We start from the raw sequence: 19,923 nt of genomic DNA, 5'->3' as shown, positions 1-19,923 counted from the left end.
TCAATAGAGAGATCGAAATAAATAAATCAACAAATAGAGGGAATAAAGGTCAACAAATCAATCAAGAGAGCAATTAAAGGTCAATAAATCAATCAATGGGAAGATTACAGGCCAAGAGACTGATCAATACAGAGGTTGAGGTTGATCCATTGATCAATAGATTATAAACCAATAACCATTAGAAGGATTGATGGAGAAGGAGATCATTATTCTGATTGGTCGATTATGGTTCAAGAGATTCGTCAATAGAAAAATAGAGACCAATTGGATGATCAATTAATAGGTTAGAGATCAATTCATTGGTACTAGAGATACACAGACTAACAGATGGATCAGTAGAGATCCCCCTAGATCAATAGATTGATTGATCAAGCCATCAATAGATTAACAGATCAATCAATAGGTCAATAGATCAATAACAGAAACATATGGATCAATAAACTAATACATAAAGAGATCATGGACTAATTATGATCAACCTGTTGTAGATAAGGGGAGTCTAGAGATCAATAATTCATCAACAGAGGAAGAACTCGCTGGATTGATTGGCAGGGGGACCGATAGATGATCAATAGGTTGATTATCAGCAGAAAATCGATTTGTTGGTGGGCTAAGAATCAATAAAGGGGCAGAGAGAGCCGAGAAATCCATTGATCCGTGGATTGATCGATTGACCGAGGGGTGAAGGAGGGGCTGGGGGGGGCGGGGCCGAGGGAGGGGCGGCCGGAGGGACAGAGGGACGGCCGGACAGAGGGACGGCCGGAGAGCCCGGACAGTCCCGAGAGTCCGAGCCGGAGCCTGGGAGCGGCCGAGGGAGGAGGAGGAGGAGGAGGAAGAGGAGGAGAGCAGGTGGGGATCGATTGATCCTGAGGGATCTGAGGGTTTGGTGGGATGGGGGAGAGAGGATTGATTGATTGATGGATTGATTGATTAATAGATTGATTAATTGGGAAGGGATGGGGGGAGCTGAGAGCAAGATTTGATCAGTGATTGATTGATTGATTGATCAATAGAATGAGAGCGATGGTGATACATGGATTGATTAATAGATAATGGATCGGTATATTGATTGATCAGAAAGATTGATAGACTGATCTATCAATAGATCAATAGAGATCGATAGATTGATAGACTGGTCAGCAGATTGATCAGACTGACAGAGAAATCCATTGATCGAGGGACGAATCAAACCATCAACACATCAGTTGATCCATCTGATAGACCAATAAATTGATTGATTTATTGATTGAGCAATCAACAGGTGATCAATAGAGGGTCCTCATGCCATTCTCAGCCTGTCCCACGACCGAGCTGGGGACCGTCCACTGTCCTCCATCTACCCTCGGCCCTTCCTCCACGCCTGGGGCCAACCCTCGTCCTCCTCCCTCCACCCCTTGACCACCCTTTGGCCATCCCCTGACCACCCTTAGGCCATCCCCTGCCCACCCTTAGGCCATCCCCTGCCTCGCTCCATCCCTCACCGTTTCCTCCTCTTCCCACCCGCAGCTGACCTGGGCCCTGTCCAGCTCCGTCCCGCTCCGGCCATGTCCTTCGTGGAGCTGCTGACCCGCCTGGGCGGCATGGGCCGCTTCCAGGTGACCTACGTGGCCGCGCTGGCCGTCCCGCTGCTCATGCTGGCCAGCCACAACCTCCTGCAGAACTTCACCGCCGGCATCCCCGAGCACCACTGCCGGCCCCGGCCCGCGGCCAACGCCACCGCGGCCGACGTCCCCCTGGTCGTGTCCATCCCCTGGGACGGCCACCGCCGGCCCCAGAGCTGTCGCCGCTACGTGGAGCCCCAGTGGCACCTCTTGGACGTCAACGGCTCGGCCAACAGCACGGCCACCGAGGCGGCCACCGAGCCGTGCCACGACGGCTGGACGTACCTGGAGGGCATCTTCACCGACACCATCGTCACCGAGGTGAGGGACAGGTGACACCATGGGGGCCCCCAGGGCGGGGGGAGCCTGGTGTCACCGCGGTCACCCCCATGGTGTCCCCGTGGTGACCCCGTGTCCCCTCCCGCTGGCAGTGGGACCTGGTGTGTGACTCCAAGAAGCTGAGGCAGGTGGCCCAGTCCATCTACATGGCCGGGATCCTGCTGGGCTCCAGCCTCTTCGGGATCCTCTCCGACAAGTGCGTGCTGCCCCGGCGCTGGACTGGGAGCAACTGGGAGGAACTGGGAGGAACTGGGAAGGGGGAGAGGAGTGGCGTGTCCTCTGGTCCCTCTGGCCCCCGCTGTCCCGGTGTCCCCAGGGTGGGGCTGTCCCAGCACGGGCTGTCCCCCTCTGTCCCCACGTCACTCCCAGTGTTCCCAGTGCCTTGTGCGCCCATCCCAGTGCCCACGGCCCTGTCCCAGCGACCCCAGCACACCATGTCCCCCTTCCCAGCACCCATGTCCCCAACCCAGTATCTTCAGAATCCAACATTCTCCCATCCCAGTACGTCCAGTTCCCCATGTCCCCCACCCCAGTGCTCCCAGGGCTCCCAGTGCCGTGTCCCCGCAGGTTCGGGCGCCGGGCGCTGCTCACCTGGTGTTACCTGCAGCTGGGGGCGACGGGGGTGGGCACGGCCGCCGCCCCCTCCCTCCTGGTCTACTGCGTGTGCCGCTTCCTGACCGGGCTGGCCATGGCCGGCGTGTCGCTCAACTCCGCCTCCCTCTGTGAGCCGCCGCCCCGGGGACCCCCGGCTGGGAGGGGACCCCCGGGGAGGGGCGGGACCCCCCAGCCCAGGAGGGACCCCCCAAACCCAGGGAGGGACCCACATATCCACCCCAAAACCCAGTGACCCATGGGAGGGTCCCAACCCCACCTCATTGACCCAACCCAACCCCCGTTGACCCAACCCAAGCCCCATTGACCCAACCCCACCTCAACTGACCCAACCCAACCCCCATTGACCCAACCCCCGTTGACCCAACCCAACCCCCGTTGACCCAACCCCACCCCACTGACCCCACCCCACTGACCCACGTGAGGAACCCAACCCCCGAGCCCACCCGGGGCCCCCCAGGCCAGCCGCTGACCCCGCGGCCGTGCCGCAGGCATGGAGTGGATCCCGACGGAGGCGCGGGCCGTGGTGGGGACCATCAATGGCTACTGCTACACCCTGGGCCAGTTCGTGCTGGCGGCCGCGGCCTTTGGGCTCCCGCGCTGGCGGCAGCTCCAGCTCACCGTGTCCCTGCCCTTCTTCGTCTTCTTCTTCTACTCCTGGTACGGGACCCCCCTGCTGCCCACCCACCCCGTCCTGATTTTGGGGGGAAAAAAGGGATTTTTGGAGTCCGGGGTCTTTAAACGGGAAAGACCCCCCCTCAAATGCTGGGGTTGACACTGACCTTCCCCTGAGCCCTCTGTCCGGGGTCCTTCAGGGTGGAGAGGGGTGCAGGGACCCCCAGACCCCAGAACTTCCCCCACCACCCCCAGTCTGGGGTCTTTGGGGTGCAGGGACCCCCAGTTCCCCCCTCTGAGGTCCTTGGGGAGGGTGGGAGGTGCTGGGAACCCTCCAAAGAGCTGGATCGCCCTGGCCCCCCGAATCTGGGATCCTTTGGGGGTTGTGGGGGGCCGGGGGGGTTCGGGACCCCCCGGTGCCACCTCGTCCCCCCCAGGCTGTACGTGGAGTCGGCGCGCTGGCAGGTGACCTCGGGCAGAGCCGACCTGGCCCTGCGGGGGCTCCGCAAGGTCGCGCGGATCAACGGCAGGAAGGAGGAGGGGGACAAGCTCAGCGAGGAGGTGGGGATGGGTCTGGGGGCCGCCCAGATCCCTCTGAACCCCCAAATCCCCCCCAGTCTGCCGGCACCTTCCCCTCTATCCCTGACCTGCCCCCATCTTGGGAGATCCCCCAAATCCTCCCCTGTTCTCCCATCCATCCCCCCATTCCCTCTCTCATGGACCCCAACCCCTCCCCAGACCCCTCGGATTCCCCTCAATCCCTCCAATCCCCCCCCCAAACTCCTTGGATCCCCTCCAGATCACCTGGATCCCCCCAGACCCTCTGGAATCATCCTCGCCCCCTCCAATCCCCCCTTAGACTCCTTTGATCCCCCCTGGCACCCCCCAAGCCCCCCGGATCCCCCTCCCCAGCCCCCTGGGGCCCCTCCCGGGGCGGATCCCGCAGATCCCGGGGATCTCCCTCCGCAGGCGCTGCGGGCTCTGGTGCGCCGGGAGCCGCCGCTGCCGGGCGGGGCCGTGGCCGCGCTCGTCCGGACCCCCGGCATGAGGACGGTGTCGTGCGGGGTCTCCTTCGTCTGGTGCGTCCCGGCAAAAAACACCCCCCTTTATTATTTTTTTTTTTAAACACCCTATTTTTGGGGAAAAAAAACCACATTTTGGGGAAATAACTCATGAATTTTTGGGCAAAAGTCCCTGATTTTGGGTACTAAGAAAGTTTTTGAGGGAAAAAATCCCTCCACCTGTGGGGGCAAACCTCAGTTTTTTGGGGAAGCTCCTTCACTTGTTGGGAAAAAATCAAATTTTTTGGGAAAAAAACACCTAGGGGGAAAAAAATCCCCACCTTTATTGAGAAAACAACCTCATCTTTCGGGTGAGAAACACCTTTGGGGGACACGACCCACTTTTTTCTTGGGGAAGAACACCTTTTGGGGTAAATTTCCTCACAGTTTCGGGAAAAAACCCACACTTTTTGGGTCAAGCCTACAACTTTTGGGGCAAAAAAATCATCTCTGGGGACCAAGCCCCACTTTAGGGCAAACCTCCATCTTCTGGGACAATCTCCATCTTCTTGGATAACCTCCATCTTTTGGGACAATCTCCATCTTTTGGGACAACCTCCATCTTTCGGGACAATCTCCATCTTTCGGGACAACCTCCATCTTCTTGGATAACCTCCATCTTTTGGGACAATCTCCATCTTCTTGGATAACCTCCATCTTTTGGGACAATCTCCATCTTCTGGGACAACCTCCATCTCTTGGGACAATCTCCATATTTTGGGACAACCTCCATCTTTTGGGACAATCTCCATCTTTTGGAGCCCCGGCCGCTCGGTTTTGGGTGGTTTTGGTGCTGATTGGTCGGATTTTGGTGCAGGTTCTCCACCAGCTTCGCCTACTACGGGCTGGCCATGGACCTGCAGGGCTTCGGCTTCAACGTGTACCTGAGCCAGCTGGTGTTCGGCGCCGTGGACATCCCGGCCAAGCTCCTGTCCGTGCTGGTCATCTCCTGCCTCGGCCGGCGCCTGGCCCAGGGCGGCTCCCTGGCGCTCGCCGGCCTCTGCATCCTGGCCAACATCTTCGTGCCCGGCGGTGGGAGCGGCCACCGGGAGGGAGGGACACGGGGAGGGACACGGGGGGAGGGATGGAGGGGAATGGGATGGAGAAAAATGGGATGGAGAAAAATGGGATGGAGAAAAATGAGATGGATAAGAGTGGGATGAGGAGGGATGACAATGGGATGGAGGAACGCAGGACGGAGGGATGGAGAATGGGATGGAGAGGAATGGGATGGAGGAGGGATGACAATGGGATGGAGGAACGCAGGACGGAGGGATGGAGGATGGAGGAGAATGGAGAACAGTGGGTTGGAGAAGAATGGGTTGGAGGACAACGGGATGAAGGGATGATGAAGGACCATCTGTGGGATGAAGGGTCATTGAAGAGTGGTCACTGGAGGGGGGAAGGGTCATCGGGGGGTGCAGGGCCACCGTAGGGGTGAAGGATGACGGGTGGGTGGACACTGAGGAGCCGGGGGTGACATGTCCGGCCGGCCCCCAGAGCTGCAGACGCTGCGCATGGCCTTCGCCGTGGTCGGGAAGGGCGCCTTGGCCGCCTCCTTCAACTGCGCCTACATCTTCTCCGGAGAGCTCTTCCCCACCGTCATCAGGTGGGTGGGGTCACCCCGCCCCGCCCCCACCCTTCCCGTCACCGTCCACGGGCCAACCCCACCTTCCACCGGCCCGAGCCTCCGTGAACCCAACCAAGACATCAACCCAACCACTCGATAACCCAACCACCCATCACCCCAAGCACTGACCGCTCCAAGCACCCATCCATCACCATCCATCCATCACCATCCATCCATCCATCCATCCATCCATCCATCCATCCATCCATCCATCATCCATCCATCCGTCCGTCTGTCCATCCATCCGTCCGTCTGTCCATCCATCCATCCCACCATCCATCCATCCATCCATCACCCATCCATCCATCCATCCATCCATCCATCCATCATCCATCCATCTGTCTGTCTGTCCATCCATCATCCATCCATCCATCCATCCCCCCATCCATCCATCATCCATCCCTGTGTCCACCCCTGCGTCCGTCCCGGTGTCCGTCTGTCCCTCCCACCGCGTGGCTCTCCCGGCACAGGCAGACAGGGATGGGCCTGGGGGGCACCATGGCGCGCGTGGGGAGCATGGTGGCCCCCCTGGTGCGCATGCTGGCCGACGTGACCCCGGTGCTGCCCCTCGTCATCTACGGGGCCGCGCCCATCGTCTCGGCCATCGCCACCTGCTTCCTGCCCGAGACCCGCAACGCGCCCCTGCCCGAGACCGTCAAGGACGTGGAGAGGAGGTGAGGACACCCCAAAACCCCCCCGAGACCCCCCGACCCTTCCCTGGGGAGAACGTCCCTGTTTTGGGGTGGGATTGGCTCTCGGAGGAACGCGGGAGCTTTGGGGTCGAAAAGGGATGGAGAAGGTTTGGGGTGGGGATGAAGATTTGGGGTTGGATTGGAGGTTTTGGGGTTGGGATGAAGGTTTGGGGTTTGATTGGAGGTTTTGGGGTTGGATTGGAGGTTTTGGGGTTGGGATGGAGGTTTGGGGTCGGGATGAAAGTTTTGGGGTTGGGATGAAGGTTTGGGGGCTGGGTTGGAAGTCCTGGGTTCGGGAAGGGTCGAGAGCTTTGGGAAGACCTGAACACTTTGGGGAGAACGTTGAAGGCTTTGGGGAGGGTTGAAGCTTCTGGGATTGGGAAGGACGAAAATTTCGGGGACTTTGGGGAGCGACTGGGAGCTTTCGGGGTCCCTCCAGGGCGGGTCACCTCGAGGACGACGACGTCGCCGTCCCTCTGAGCAGCACCAAGAGCAAGGACGGCGCCTGAGGGGGGGGATTTGGGACCCCCGGGGGGATTTTGGGGCCAGGACCCCCCTGGAGTCCCCCAGCCCCTCCCCCCCGGGTTATTTATTCAATCCCAATAAAATCTCGTGGGAATTTTGGGATCCGGCTCCGCCCGCTGCCGTTCCGGGGGGGGGGAGGGGGGGAGGAAGGATTTGGGGGCGTCCCCACCCCCCAAAGGGGGCTCAGACATCAGGGGATCCCCCCCGGAGCTCGTTAACGAGGATTAATTGGAATTCCCGGAGCTCGTTGGCCTTTGCCCCAATTCCGGCGATTTGGCTGCAGAAGAAACCTGGGAACGGGATTAATTCGCATTTCCAGGCAGGGAAAAACCCCAAACGGGGCAGATCGGACCCCAAAAAAAGGGAGGCACGACCTCAGCACGGGCCCCTGCGGAAGCCACATCCCGATCCCAAAACCGGGATTTTTCACCCCAAAAACCAGGCAGCAGCACCTCAATGCCAGCCCCCAAACGGGGCTTTTTCACCCCAAATCCAGGCATCCATCAGCCCCAAAATCCTCAGTTTTTGCCCCAAAATCCTCCGTTTTTGCCCCAAAATCCTCCATTTTTGCCCCAAACCCACGCTGCCCCCTCAAATCCCCATTTTTGCTCCAAACCCCCTCATTTTTGCCCCAAGATCTCCAATTTTTGCCCCAAACCCCACCTTGTCCCCCCCAGATTTCCCCCAAACTCAGTTTTAGCCCCAACCCCTCCCACTTTGCCCAGAAAACCCCGACTCGCTCCGTTTTTTGCCGTTTTTATTACCAAAAATGAGCCGTTTCTGAGCCGTTTTGGTGTCGCTTCGCTCGTTCCCGGATAAGACACAACCGTGAAGCTTCGCCGAGGGGACTTTGGGGTGAATCCCCCCGGTTTTGGGACATTTCCACGCCCCCACCCCCCGCAGGGCACGAAAACGGGGGGAAAAAAAATCCCATTTTGAACCAAAACGCCGTCGATTCCCCCCAAAATCGTGCTCGGGACGGGGAGGAGAGAAACCACCGGGATGAGGCCTCGGATCCAGAATTTTGGGGGGGATTTCAGGGATTTGGGTCCATTTTGAGCACTTTAGGGTCATTTCTCAGTAATTTTTGGGGCTATTTTGGCCGCTTTTGGGGTAATTTCTATGATTTTTTGGGGTTATTTCGGTCCATTTCCAGTTTTATTTTGGGATATTTTGGATTTTAAAAAATAATTCTGGGGGAAGCTTTTATCACTTTGGGGTTATCTGGTGATTTTAGAGCTTTCTGGGGTCATTTCGGGGTCGTTTTGGTCAAGTTGGAGTCACTTGGGAGTTATTTTGGGTGCATTTTAGTGCTTTTAGGGCTATTTTGGTCTCTTTTTTTGGTTATTTGTACAATTTGGGATAACTTCAGTCATTTTGGGGTCATTTTGGGGTCATTTCAACATAATTTCAGTACATTTGGGGCTACTTTGGTCATTTTGGGGCTGTTTTGGTCGAACTTTGGGCTGTTTCAGTAATTTTGGGATCACTTCATTTGGTGCATTTTTTTTGGTCATTTTTTTTTTATTATTTTGCCCATTTTTGGGTTATTTGGGCCGTTTTTGGGGCCCATCCCGGGGGCTCCTCTCGGGGGGGTCCGGGGAGGATCTGGGGGTGCAGGGGGGAGGGGAAGTCGGAGGTAGGTGCTTTAAAGTCCATTTATTTTTGTGTTTTTTTGTTTTGTTTTTTTTTTAGAAAAACAGGCACATTCAGTCACGGGACCCGGGGAGGGGGAAATTTGGGATTTGGGGGGATTTGGGGAATTTTGGGGGGGCAGTTCCCACAGCCCCAAACCCCTCCCCTGCCCCCCAGCGGCGTTTTGGGGCCAAAAGGGGCTTTTTTTCCCCCCCCCAAAAAATCCAACCTCAACCCCTCCCCCACCCCCGAACCCCAAACCGGCCCTGGGTGGGGGAGGGGAGCAAGGGGAAAACCCCAAATTTGGGGGGTTTTGCCCCATTTTGTGCCAGCGGGGGAGCGGTGCGGGGGGGAACCCCCAAATCCAGGGATTCTGCCCCGTTTTGGGGTGGGGGAGGGGTAAGGCCTCGTGGGGGTGGGGGAGGGGCCGGGAGCATCCTGGGGGAGGGGATAAAAATGGGGGGAAAACGGAATAAAAATCAAAAGTGGGGAAAAATCCCTCCAAAAACGGGGAAAAAAAGCCCCAAAATCGCCCCGGAATTCCCAAAAAAAAAAAGGGGGAAAAGGGAAAAGTTTGGAAGGGGGTGAGTTTTGGGGTGAAATCCCGGGAATGGGGGAGGAAGGGATGAAAGTCACCCCAAAAATGTCACCCTGGGGGGGTCACCCCAAAAAATGTCAGGAGGGGAAAAAAAAAAAGAGCCAAAATTGGGAAAAGGGAGGAAAAAAAAAGAGGTGGAATGAAGGGAAAGGAAGAGTTTAAAAAAAAGGTGGAAAAAAGTGGAAAAAATAAGGGAAAAAGGGAAATAGAAGGGAAAAAAGGGAATGAGAGGATTGAAAAAAAATAAAGAAAATAAAAAATGGAAAGAAAATAAAAAGGAACCCAAAAAAGAGGAAAAAAAAAGGGGGGAAAAGGGAAAAGGACCCAAAAAAAAAAGGGGAAATCAAAGGCCCCAAAGCCGAGGGGGTGAGGATGAGGAGGGACGGGGATGGGGATGAGGATGAGGAAGAGCAGGATCAGGAGCTGTTCTGGTTCTGGTAAATCGACGCCTTCTCCTTGAGCAGGTCCAGGCAGAGGTGGCAGCTCCAGCTCCCTGCAAGAACGGGATCAGCCTTCGGCCTCAGCCCCTCGTCCTCCCCGCGGGGCGCTCAGCCATGAGCCAATTAACGAGGCGGTTAATTAGGCAGTTAATCAGCGGGGTTAATGAGGGAGGGGAGGGACGCGGAGGGGAAGAAGAGAGAGGACGAGGAGGGAGGGAAGAGAGGGAGAGGAGGAGGAGGAGGAAGAGAAGGAAGAAGAAAGCGGAGGGAGGAAGAGGAGGAGGAAGAGAAAAGGAAGGGAGGGAGAGGATGGAGAGGAAGAGAACAAAGAGGAGGAGGAGGGAGAAGAAAGAGAGGAGGAGGAGAAGGAGAATGAAGGAAGAGGAAGAGGAGCAGGAAAAAGAGGAGGAAAAGGAGGAAGAGGAGGAGGAAGAGGAAGAGAAGGATTTGGGACAATAAAAGCCCTCCCCACATCCAGAAGGAAACCCAGGAAGAACCAGGAGGGATGGGGAATCCCAGGCGAGGATTTGGGGATCAGGAATCCCAGAGGAGAGGAGGTTTTGGGGCAGATCCCAGGGGATCAGGAATCCCGGGAAGGTTTTGGGGCAGATCCCAGGGGAGGTTTTGGGGCAGATCCCAGGGGAGGTTTTGGGGCAGATCCCAGGGGATCAGGAATGCCGGGGGGGGTTTGGGGCAGATCCCAGGGGATCAGGAGTTCCAGGGGAGGTTTTGGGGCAGATCCCAGGGGATCAGGAATGCCAGGGGGGGTTTTGGGGCAGATCCCAGGGGAGGTTTTGGGGCAGATCCCAGGGGATCAGGAATGCCGGGGGGGGTTTGGGGCAGATCCCAGGGGATCAGGAGTTCCAGGGGGGGTTTTGGGGCAGATCCCAGGGAATCAGCAATCCCGAGGGGGTTTTGGGGCCGATCCCAGGGCTCAGCAGCCCCAGGGGATCAGGACTCACCCTCGGGGGGCTCGGACATGGGCGGGGTCAGGCAGTACATGTGGTACCCGCGGTCGCAGTCGTCACAGAACAGCAGCTGGTCCTGCCCCGGGGACATCCCCATCAACCCAAAATTCCCTCTTTTCCCCCCAAAAAATCCTCTCCCACAGCCCCCTAAAGGATCCCCCCCCACCACCACCGTCCTCCCCCGTATCCAGGTTCTGGAAAGGCAGAAGTTCCCTGCAGGAAGATTCTTGGATCGATTAAAAGCCCAGGGCTTCTCCCAGAACGGCTCTGGGCTCCTGCAGATTATCAAAATCCAGTTTTTTCCCCAAAAAGCCTTTCCTGGGTCACATGGACTCCTACACCCCAAGGATCTCCCCCACAAAAGAGCCTCCAGTGGGAATTTCAGGGCACTCCCAGGTGACTTTCGGCCATTCCCAGGTGGTTTTTGGCACTCCCAGGTGATTTTTTGGGCACTCCCAGGTGACTTTGGGCCATTCCCAGGTGCTTTGGGCACCGCCAGGTGATTTTTTGGGCACCCCCAGGTGGTTTTGGCCCCCCCAGGTGGTTTTTGGGGCACTCCAAGGTGCTTTGGGCCCCCGCAGGTGTTTCGGGGCGCTCACGTCGTTCTCGGAGGTGCCGCAGATGTTGCAGCACTTGCACTCGATGCACTGCCAGCGGTACGTCTTCACCGCCGCCATCATCACCGGCGTGAACTGCAGGCACGACGGGTGGCCTGGGGACACCGGGGACACCGGGGACATGGCAGGGACCCGGCCCAACCACGCCCCAGGTCCCAACCCTCTCCAGCCCAATCCAAGCTCCCCCAGGAGAGGGAAACCCTTGGATCCAGGATCCCAAAGATCCTCCTCCAGTCCCTCCCCAGTCCAAGAGAGGGAAATTCTTGGATCCCCAATCCCAAATGTCCCCCCAGCCCCAATCCAGAAGGAAATCCTTGGATCCCAGATCCCAAATGTCCTCTCCAGCCCCAATCCAGAGGGAAACCCTGGGATCCCCGATCCCAAGTGTGCCCCCAGCCCCATCCCAGAGGGAAACCCTGGGATCCCCGATCCCAAGTGCGGCCCCGGCCCCGGCGCTGACCGGAGCGGCCGCAGTCGGAGCAGGACACGAGCTCCTCGGGCTGTCCCGTCTTCTTGTTGATCTTGGAGTCCCCCAGGCAGAAGTCGCAGTAATTGTTGGGAAGGGCCAACCCGTCAGGACCCTTCTTGGCTGGAGGGGACAGGGACAGGGATCAGGGGACAGGGATCAAGGGACAGGGATCAGGGGACAGGGGACAGGGATCAGGGATCAGAGATCAGGGACAGGGATCAGGGATCGGGGGACAGGGATCAGGGACAGGGATCAGGGGACAGGGGCAGGGATCAGGGGACAGGGATCAGGGATCGGGGGACAGGGATCAGGGACAGGGATCAGGGATCCGGGACAGGGGCAGGGATCAGGGATCGGGGATCAGAGATCAGGGACAGAGATCAGGGGACAGGGACAAGGATCAGGGATCAGGGGCAGGGATCAGGGGACAGGGATCAGGGGACAGAGACAGGAATCAGGGACCAGGCACAGAATTCCCCCCGGAGCTGCCCCGGACACCCCGGCTGCTCAATCCCGGGGGGAATTTTGGGCTTTTCCCTCACATTTCTGCTCCTCGGAGCGCTGGGAGACGGGCGTGGGCGGCTGCGAGTCGTCCTTGTCGTCGCCCTCCTCCTCGGCCAGGTGCGAGTGCGCGTAGTGGTAGCTGAGCCCCGGGCGGTTCTTGTAGCGCTTCCCGCAGACTGCCGGGGAAATCCGGGAAAACCCCGGGAATTGCCCGTGAGGGACGGGCAGGGGAGGGAAATCCCAAATCCCGAACCCGCCGGGGCGATCCCAGCGCCGGGCTGGGAGAGCAAAGAGGCTGGAATTGGGTGAAACCCCGAGGAATTGCTGAGGAATTCCCAGTGATGAGCTGGGATCCCAAAGGAATTCCAGGGTGAACACCCCAAGATCCCTGAGGAATTCCATATGAATTCCCCGGGATCCCAAAGGAATTCCAGGTAAAACACTGTGGGAACCCTAAGGAATTCCAGGCGCTAGGAATTCCAGGTAAATTCCCCAAGATCCCAAAGGAATTCCAGGTGAATTCCCCGGGATCCTAAAGGAATTCCAGGTACATTCCCTGGGATCCCAAAGGAATTCCAGGTGAATTCCTCGGGATCAATCCAACGGCAAAACCTCCCCGGGAATGTGTCGGGGAGAGGAAATTCCCACCCCAAAAAATCCCATCCTGAGGTGAAAAACCGAGGGAAGGGGAATCTTGGGAATTCTGGGGTTCCAAGGAGGGATTTGGCAGCAGCCATGGATCCATCCCAGCTCCCCAGAACCCCAAAATCCATCGGTTTTCCCATTTCCCACCCAGGAATTTGGGAGATTTCTGCCTCGATCCGGCTCCTCGTGGATCAGGGAATGGGCTCCGTTCCCCCAGCGCTGCTTTTCCAGGGATTTTTTGGGTTTTTCCTTATCCAAGGACACCCCAAAATCCCTTTCCAGCCCCGTTTTGGTGTGGGAAGGTTGAGCCCGAGGAATTGGGATCAAATCCCAAAAAGGCAGCGCCAGAGGGGGAATTCCAGCGCTCGGTGCAAACGTTTCCCAAGTTTCCCCTGCAATTTTCCAAAAATTGGGAATGAGCTGCTTCGGGATGAGATTTCCCGATTCTGGAGCTTTTCCAGAACACCACGGAAGTTTCTGGATCCGCTTCCACCTCGGGATCCCCCCCCCAAGACCGTGGAAAAATCAGGGAAGAAGCAGCTGGATCAGGGAAAACAGGGGCTGCACTTCCAAAGGGAGGCTGGCTCCTGCAGCCCAGGCTGGAATTTTGGGATAAAAACCACGGGACTCACACCGGGATCCGTGGGGTTTGCGGGGGACTGGAGCAGCAGCGAGGAAAAAGCAGCAATCCCAACGGGATTCCCATGAATTTCCCGCTTCCCTCCCGATCCACGGAGCTCCAAAATCACCTTTCCTCCCCCCAAAACCTCCAAGCACGACTCTGGAATTCTCCGAGGAAGAGGAGCCTCAGGAACATCCCGGGAATATCCCGAGTTCCCCTCCCCACCACGGCCCATCCTCATTTTTTGGGGCTTTTTTGAGGCAAAACCCCGCGGATTCGGAGCGGGAAAACATCCGGGGGGGCTTCGGGGGCAGCAGCACAGCCCGGGATTTGGGATTGGGGTGGAAACTGCGGAATTTGGGGTGGAAACTCCAGGATTTGGGGTGGAAACTCTGGAATTGGGGTGGAAACTCCGGGATTCGGTTGCAAACTCCAGAATTTGGGGTGGAAACTGCAGAATTTGGGGCGCAAACCCCGGGATTTGGGCGCAAACTCCGGGATTGGGGTGCAAACTCCGTGTTTTTCCCATGGCTGGCTCCACAGGGGGGTTAATCTTTGTTTTCCCGGCCCCGTTCCCTGCTGGAAAAGGGTCAGGGGGCCCGAGCGGGGCCGGCGCTGACGTCGCTCCCGTGGCCTTTGGCTTCTCCCTCCCCTCCTCCCGCCCACCCCGGGGCTCCACAGCGGAATTCGGGAATATTTTTTGGTTTTGTTTTGGTTTTTTTTTTTGTTTTTAGGGGTGGAAAAAAAAGGGGGGAAAAAAAAAGGAGGAGAAGCAGGAAAAACGAGCAGAGAGAGAGCGGAACTACCTCGGTCGGGAGGTTTCAAGGAATGCTTTTGTTTGTAACTGTCTGAAACACAGAAAGAGAAGTCGTGAGAGGACACGGACACACACACGGAAAACCGGGAAAAAAGGGCAGGAAAAGCACAACCTCAGGGAGCCAGGGGGAGAATTAGTGCTAGGAAGTGGCAGGACAGGAGGAAGAAGAGAGAAAAAGGAGCTGGCAAAGCCTCCCTCGCCTTCCCCATCCCGTTCTCCCCTGGATCCATGGATCGGGGGCGGAAGGGCCGGAGCCCCCGCTCCCAGGGTTTTGGTGGAATTCGCGGCTCCCGGCTCCTTAAGGGAGGGCTGGGAACGGTCCCGGGGACTGGGAAGCCACCGGGATGAAAGGGAGGGCCCTTCGTGGCTGTTCCTTCTCCTTTTTATCCTGGTTCTAACCCGGCGTTTGTCTCCCGCTGCTCCCCGGTATTCCCAGCGGGAAAACTCCATCCGGGAGGAAGGGGAGAGGCGGCCCTGCCCTGCCCTGCCCGGGGGGGGTCTGCCCGCGGTGGCACTCACTGTCACACGCGTAGGGCTTGTCCCTGTCCTCCAGGATGGCGGCGTCCAGCTTCTTCCGAGCGCCCCCGACGCCTTTTCCCTGCGGAGGGAAAAAAAACGGGATTTGGGGAAAAGCCGGGATGGGGAGCGAGCCAACAGTGCCCCACGGCGGGAGCGGCCTGGAGACGACCAAAAATCCGGGGAATTCGGGAAAAATGAGGGGTCCCGGTGCAAGTCCCGGTTTCCCCGGCTGTGTGGAAGGGCCTTTTTCCCAGGAATTATTGCCTGGAATCGCCTCACCTTGGCCTTGCCCTTCCCTCTCCGCTTGGGCGTGTCCTCCTCGTAATCCTCGTCGTCCAAATCGTCCAGGAAATCGTCGGGCTCCAGGATCCGCTGGGAATGGACAGAGGGGTTAGAGCAGGGAAAAATACCGGGAGAAATGGGGGGAAAACGGGAAAAAATGGGAAAAAACAGGAAAAAATGGGAAAAAAAAACGGGGAAAAATGGGAAAAAATGGGAAAAATACCGGGAAAATTCCTATGGGAAAAAAAGGGAAAAAAATGGGAAAAACGAGAAGGGACGCAGGAGGGGCCACAACTGGGCCCGTCCCAGAGGGAAAGGGGTGAAAAATCTCAGTTTGTGCCACGGAATTCCCAATTCCAGGTGGGGAATTCCTGGTCCCCATCCCAGAATTCCCAGTTCCTGGCTGGAATTCCCGGCTGGAATCCCTGGTCCCCAGTATCCTGAATTCCCAATTCCCAGCTGGAGCTCCTGGTACCCCGAATTCCCAGAATTCCTGGTATCCTGGAGTTCCCGGTATCCTGAATTCCCAGAATTCCCGTCTGGAATTCCCAGTATCCTGAATTCCCAGTGTCCTGAGCTCCCGGAATTCCCAATATCCTGAATTCCCGGTGTCCTGAGCTCCCGGAATTCCCGGTATCCTGAATTCCCGGTGTCCTGAGCTCCCGGAATTCCCGGTATCCTGAATTCCCAGTGCCCCGAGCTCCTGGAATTCCCAGTGCCCCGAGCTCTCGGAATTCCCAGTATCCTGAATTCCCAGTATCCTGAGCTCCTGGAATTCCCGGTGTCCCGAATTTCTGGCGTCCCGAGCTCCCGGAATTCCCGGTATCCCGAGCTCCCGGAATTCCCGGTGTCCCGAATTCCCGGCACCTTGCGGGCGCGGCTGTTGGTGACCGGGAACTCGCCCAGGCTGTCGTCGTCCATGCGGGGGTCGGGCAGCGAGCGCTTCTCCAGGGGATCCGTCCTGAGCAGCGCCTCCAGGCTGCTCCCGTCCTGCGCCAGCAGCCCCTCCTTCTTCAGAGCCTGCTCCGCGTCTGGCAGGGGAAAACACCGGGAAGAGTCAGGGAAAAATGGGGAAAACAATGGGAAAAAATGGGGAAAAGCAATGGGGGAAAATGGGGGAGAACAATGGGAAAAAACCCCCGAGAGAAATGGAGAAAAACCCAGAGAAAAACGGGAGAGCAGCCCCTCCTTCTTCAGAGCCTGCTCCGCGTCTGGCAGGGGAAAACACCGGGAAGAGTCAGGGAAAAATGGGAAAAACAATGGGAAAAAATGGGGAAAAGCAATGGGGGAAAATGGGGGAAAACAATGGGAAAAACGGGAGAGCAGCCCCTCCTTCTTCAGAGCCTGCTCCGCGTCTGGCAGGGGAAAACACGGGGGAAAAGTCAGGGAAAACGTGGGGGAAAACAATGGGAAAAAATGGGGAAAAACTCAGGGAAAAATGGGGGAAAACAATGGAGGAAGATGGGGAAAAACCCAGAGAGAAATGGGGAAAAACCCAGGGAAAAATGGGAAAAAAATGGGAGCGCAGCCCTTTCTTCTTCAACGCCTCCTCAACGTCTGGGGATGGGAAAAAATGGGGAAAATCCCAGAGAAAAAAGGGGGAAAATGGTGAAAACACAGGAAAAAGAGGGTGGGTGAGGGATGCTGGTGGATCCAGGTGGAATTCCCAGGAAGCCAGCAGGGAATGGGGGAATTACCGGGTTTGATGGAAGGGAAGGAGAGCCGGGGGTCCTCCGGGGGGTGGGCGCGGCGTTTCTTGCGCCAGCGCCGCGCCGGGTACGAGTAGAGCTGCCCGGCTGCCAAACCTGCAGAGAAATCCCAGGAAATCCCCCAAAATCCGGCCAGGGAGGGACAAAACCCCTGGGAATCATCCCAGGCTGTGATGAAACTCCCCAAACTCTCCCAAGGATGTGACAGAACTGCCCAAAGTGACCCCAGCCCCCTTCCCCTCCCTGCTGTTTTCCCGTCATTTCCCCATCGTTTTCCTGCTGTTTTCCCAGTGTTTTCCCTTTTCCCCCACCATTTCCCCATTGTTTTCTGCTTGCTACCATTTCCTTGGTGTTTTCCCAGTGTTTTCCTCTCATTCTCCTGGTGTTTCCCCATTATTCTCCCATCGCTTCCCCATCGTTTCCCTGCTGTTTCCCATCATTTCCCCATTGTTTTCCACCATTTCCCCATTGTTTCCCATCATTTCCCCATGGTTTCCCATCCTTTCCCCGTTGTTTCCCATCACTTCCCCATGGTTTCCCATCCTTTCCCCGTTGTTTCCCATCATCCCATTGTTTCCCATCATTTCCCCATGGTTTCCCATCACTTCCCCGTTGTTTCCCATCATTTCCCCATTGTTTCCCATCGCTTCCCCATGGTTTCCCATCATTTCCCCATTGTTTCCCATCATTTCCCCAAGGTTTCCCATCATTTCCCCATTGTTTCCCATCATTTCCCCGTTGTTTCCCATCACTTCCCCATGGTTTCCCATCCTTTCCCCATTGTTTCCCATCATTTCCCCATGGTTTCCCATCATTTCCCCGTTGTTTCCCATCCTTTCCCCATTGTCTCCCATCACTTCCCCATTGTTTCCCATCATTTCCCGGCTGTTTCCCCATTGTTTGCTGCAATTCTCCCATCACTTCCCCTCTGTTTCTCATCATTTCCCTGCAATTTCCCCACCCTTCCCCCGCCATTCCCGGCCTTTTCCCGGTGCCGTTCCCGGCGCCGTACCGGGCCCGCGGTGCCGTTTCTCCATCCAGATGTAGCAGTTGCTCTGGGCCACGCCGGTCTGCGAGTCCAGGAAGGGCAGGCGCACGCTGCGCTCGGCGCAGAGCCGCGCGTTGTAGCTGTGGCACTGCTCCATGGCGTCCCGGTAGTACTGCTCGCCCAGCCTGCAACGGCACCGGGATTGGCACCGGGAATGGCACAGGAATGGCATCAGGAACGGCACCGGAATGGCAGGGATTGGCACCGGGAATGGCAGGGATTGGCACCGGGAATGGCACCGGGAATGGCAGGGATTGGCACCGAGATTGGCACCAGGAACGGCATCGGGATTGGCAGGGATTGGCACCGGGAATGGCACCGGGAATGGCACAGGAATGGCATCAGGAACGGCACCGGGAATGGCAGGGATTGGCACCGGGATTGGCACCAGGAATGGCAGAGGGAATGGCAGGGATTGGCACCGGGAATGGCACAGGAATGGCATCAGGAATGGCACCGGGATTGGCACCGGGATTGGCACCGGGATTGGCACTGGGAATGGCAGGGATTGGCACTGGGATTGGCACCGGGATTGGCACAGGGATTGGCACAGGGAATGGGGAACCTCTCAGGGATGCCAGGAGAATGTCAGGGATACAACTGGAGAGACTCAGGCATAAAATCCTGGAGGATATCAGGGATGAACCTGGAAATTCCCAGGGATGAACCTGGAAACCCTGAGGGATAAAACCCTGGAGAATATCAGGAATGAACCTGGAAACCCTGAGGGACAAAAGTGCCCAGCTTCCCATTCTTGGTTTCTCCAGGACACTCACAGGAGTGGGAAGAGACGGGCAGGACAGGAAGAGATGGAGCAAAGGGATGGACAGGAAAATACAGGGATTTACAGGGAATACGGGGATTTACATGGAATATAGGGAGATATATAGGAAATACAGGGATTTAGAGCGAAATACAGCGATACGCAGGGAAGTACAGGGATTTAGAAGGAAGTGAAGGAATATACAGGGAAATGCAGGGATTTCGAGGGAGACAGAGGGATTTTGAGGGAAATACGAGGATTTTGAGGGAAGTACGGGAAGGCTCCCCCCCAGCTCGGCCTCCACAGGACTCTCTGGCTGGGATGCGCAGGGAAGTAGTGCAGGAATGAACAGGGAATGTACAGGGATATTCAGGGATATTTAGGGATATTCAGGGATATTCAAAGATGCCCAGGGAGTCTCCAGGGATGCACAGGAATGTGTTGGGATGACTCCCCCGTCCTTGGCCTCCACAGGACGCTCGCACACGGGAGTTTAGGGATACATGAGGAAGCACAGGGATACAAAACAGGGAATTTTACAGGGACGAACCCCCGGCTTTGCCCTCTCCAGGACCCTCTCAGGGCCAGACCTGGGGGACCCCCCCGGACCCTCCCAGGCTCCCCTCCCCTCAAGTCTCTGCCGCCCTCCCGGTGCTGGGGGGGATTTTGGGGTGTCCTTAACGCCCCCCTCAGCAAAGTTCACCGCGAACAATGCGCGCGTGTCGCTTCCCACCCCTCCCCCCTCCCCGCCCACTTGGTCCCGTCCGGCGCGCGGGGCCGAAGGGGGGGCCCCGCTTCCCGCACCCGGCCGGGCCGCACCATTCCCGCGCCGCAGGGGGAGACCGGGGAAGGGGGGGGGAGACCCGCACTCACAGCTTGACCACATTCTGAACCACCGCCGCCATCTTGGCTCCGCCGCCGGGGCGCCGCGGGGCGCGTGCGCGGAGGGAGGGGCGGGAGGGGCGGGGAGAGGGAGGAGGAGGAGGAGGAGGAGGAGGAAGAGGAGGGAGAGGGATGGAGGGAAGAGGAGGAGGAGGAGCGGGGAGAGGGAAGGGTGGAGAAAGGGGAGGCGGAGGGAGAGGGAGGAGAGGGAGGGCCGGGGGGAGGGAGCGTGGGGTCCTCCCGGCCGCTGGGCGGCGCTGTGCGCCCCTCGCGTGCGCAGGGCAAAAAGGCGGGAAGAGGGGGAGTGGGGGGGGGGGCAAAGTCTGAGGG

General features: G+C 57.6%; 2 protein-coding genes across 4 annotated transcripts; one reads left to right on the top strand and one right to left on the bottom strand.

The window, feature by feature from the left end:
• Positions 1-1,480: 1,480 nt before the first annotated feature.
• Positions 1,481-7,175, top strand: SLC22A6 (solute carrier family 22 member 6). Of its 2 annotated transcripts, none has more exons than XR_005255644.1 (10): positions 1,481-1,922; positions 2,033-2,136; positions 2,508-2,662; positions 3,044-3,212; positions 3,605-3,728; positions 4,137-4,246; positions 5,046-5,260; positions 5,729-5,837; positions 6,333-6,532; positions 6,990-7,129. XR_005255644.1 is itself a non-coding variant. In XM_038126554.1 (10 exons), the coding sequence occupies exons 1-10, from the start codon at positions 1,545-1,547 to the stop codon at positions 7,057-7,059; spliced, it is 1,638 nt and encodes a 545-aa protein (XP_037982482.1). In that variant the 5' UTR covers positions 1,482-1,544; the 3' UTR covers positions 7,060-7,175. The 2 variants fall into 2 exon arrangements, 1 of the variants encoding a protein (XP_037982482.1); XM_038126554.1 differs by having other exon boundaries at positions 1,482-1,922; positions 6,329-6,532; positions 6,990-7,175.
• A 2,367-nt stretch (positions 7,176-9,542) lies between these two features.
• DPF2 (double PHD fingers 2) lies at positions 9,543-19,704 on the bottom strand. Of its 2 annotated transcripts, XM_038126562.1 has the most exons (12): positions 19,585-19,704; positions 17,913-18,073; positions 16,889-16,996; positions 16,059-16,222; positions 15,189-15,281; positions 14,910-14,988; positions 14,380-14,421; positions 12,345-12,482; positions 11,794-11,922; positions 11,316-11,428; positions 10,711-10,792; positions 9,543-9,801 (listed from the first exon to the last, which is right to left on the bottom strand). In XM_038126562.1, exons 1-12 carry the CDS (start codon positions 19,614-19,616, stop codon positions 9,725-9,727), a joined length of 1,218 nt encoding a protein of 405 aa, XP_037982490.1. In that variant the 5' UTR covers positions 19,617-19,704; the 3' UTR covers positions 9,543-9,724. The 2 variants fall into 2 exon arrangements, with proteins under 2 accessions (XP_037982490.1, XP_037982491.1); XM_038126563.1 differs by lacking the exon at positions 14,380-14,421 and having other exon boundaries at positions 9,719-9,801.
• Between the last annotated feature and the right edge of the window lie 219 nt (positions 19,705-19,923).

This window comes from Motacilla alba, unplaced genomic scaffold, assembly GCF_015832195.1.
Source record: "Motacilla alba alba isolate MOTALB_02 unplaced genomic scaffold, Motacilla_alba_V1.0_pri HiC_scaffold_35, whole genome shotgun sequence".
NCBI classification, from domain to species: domain Eukaryota; kingdom Metazoa; phylum Chordata; class Aves; order Passeriformes; family Motacillidae; genus Motacilla; species Motacilla alba.
The sequence above is the reverse complement of the archived record's forward strand: the minus strand, read 5'-3'. Positions and strand labels throughout refer to the sequence as shown.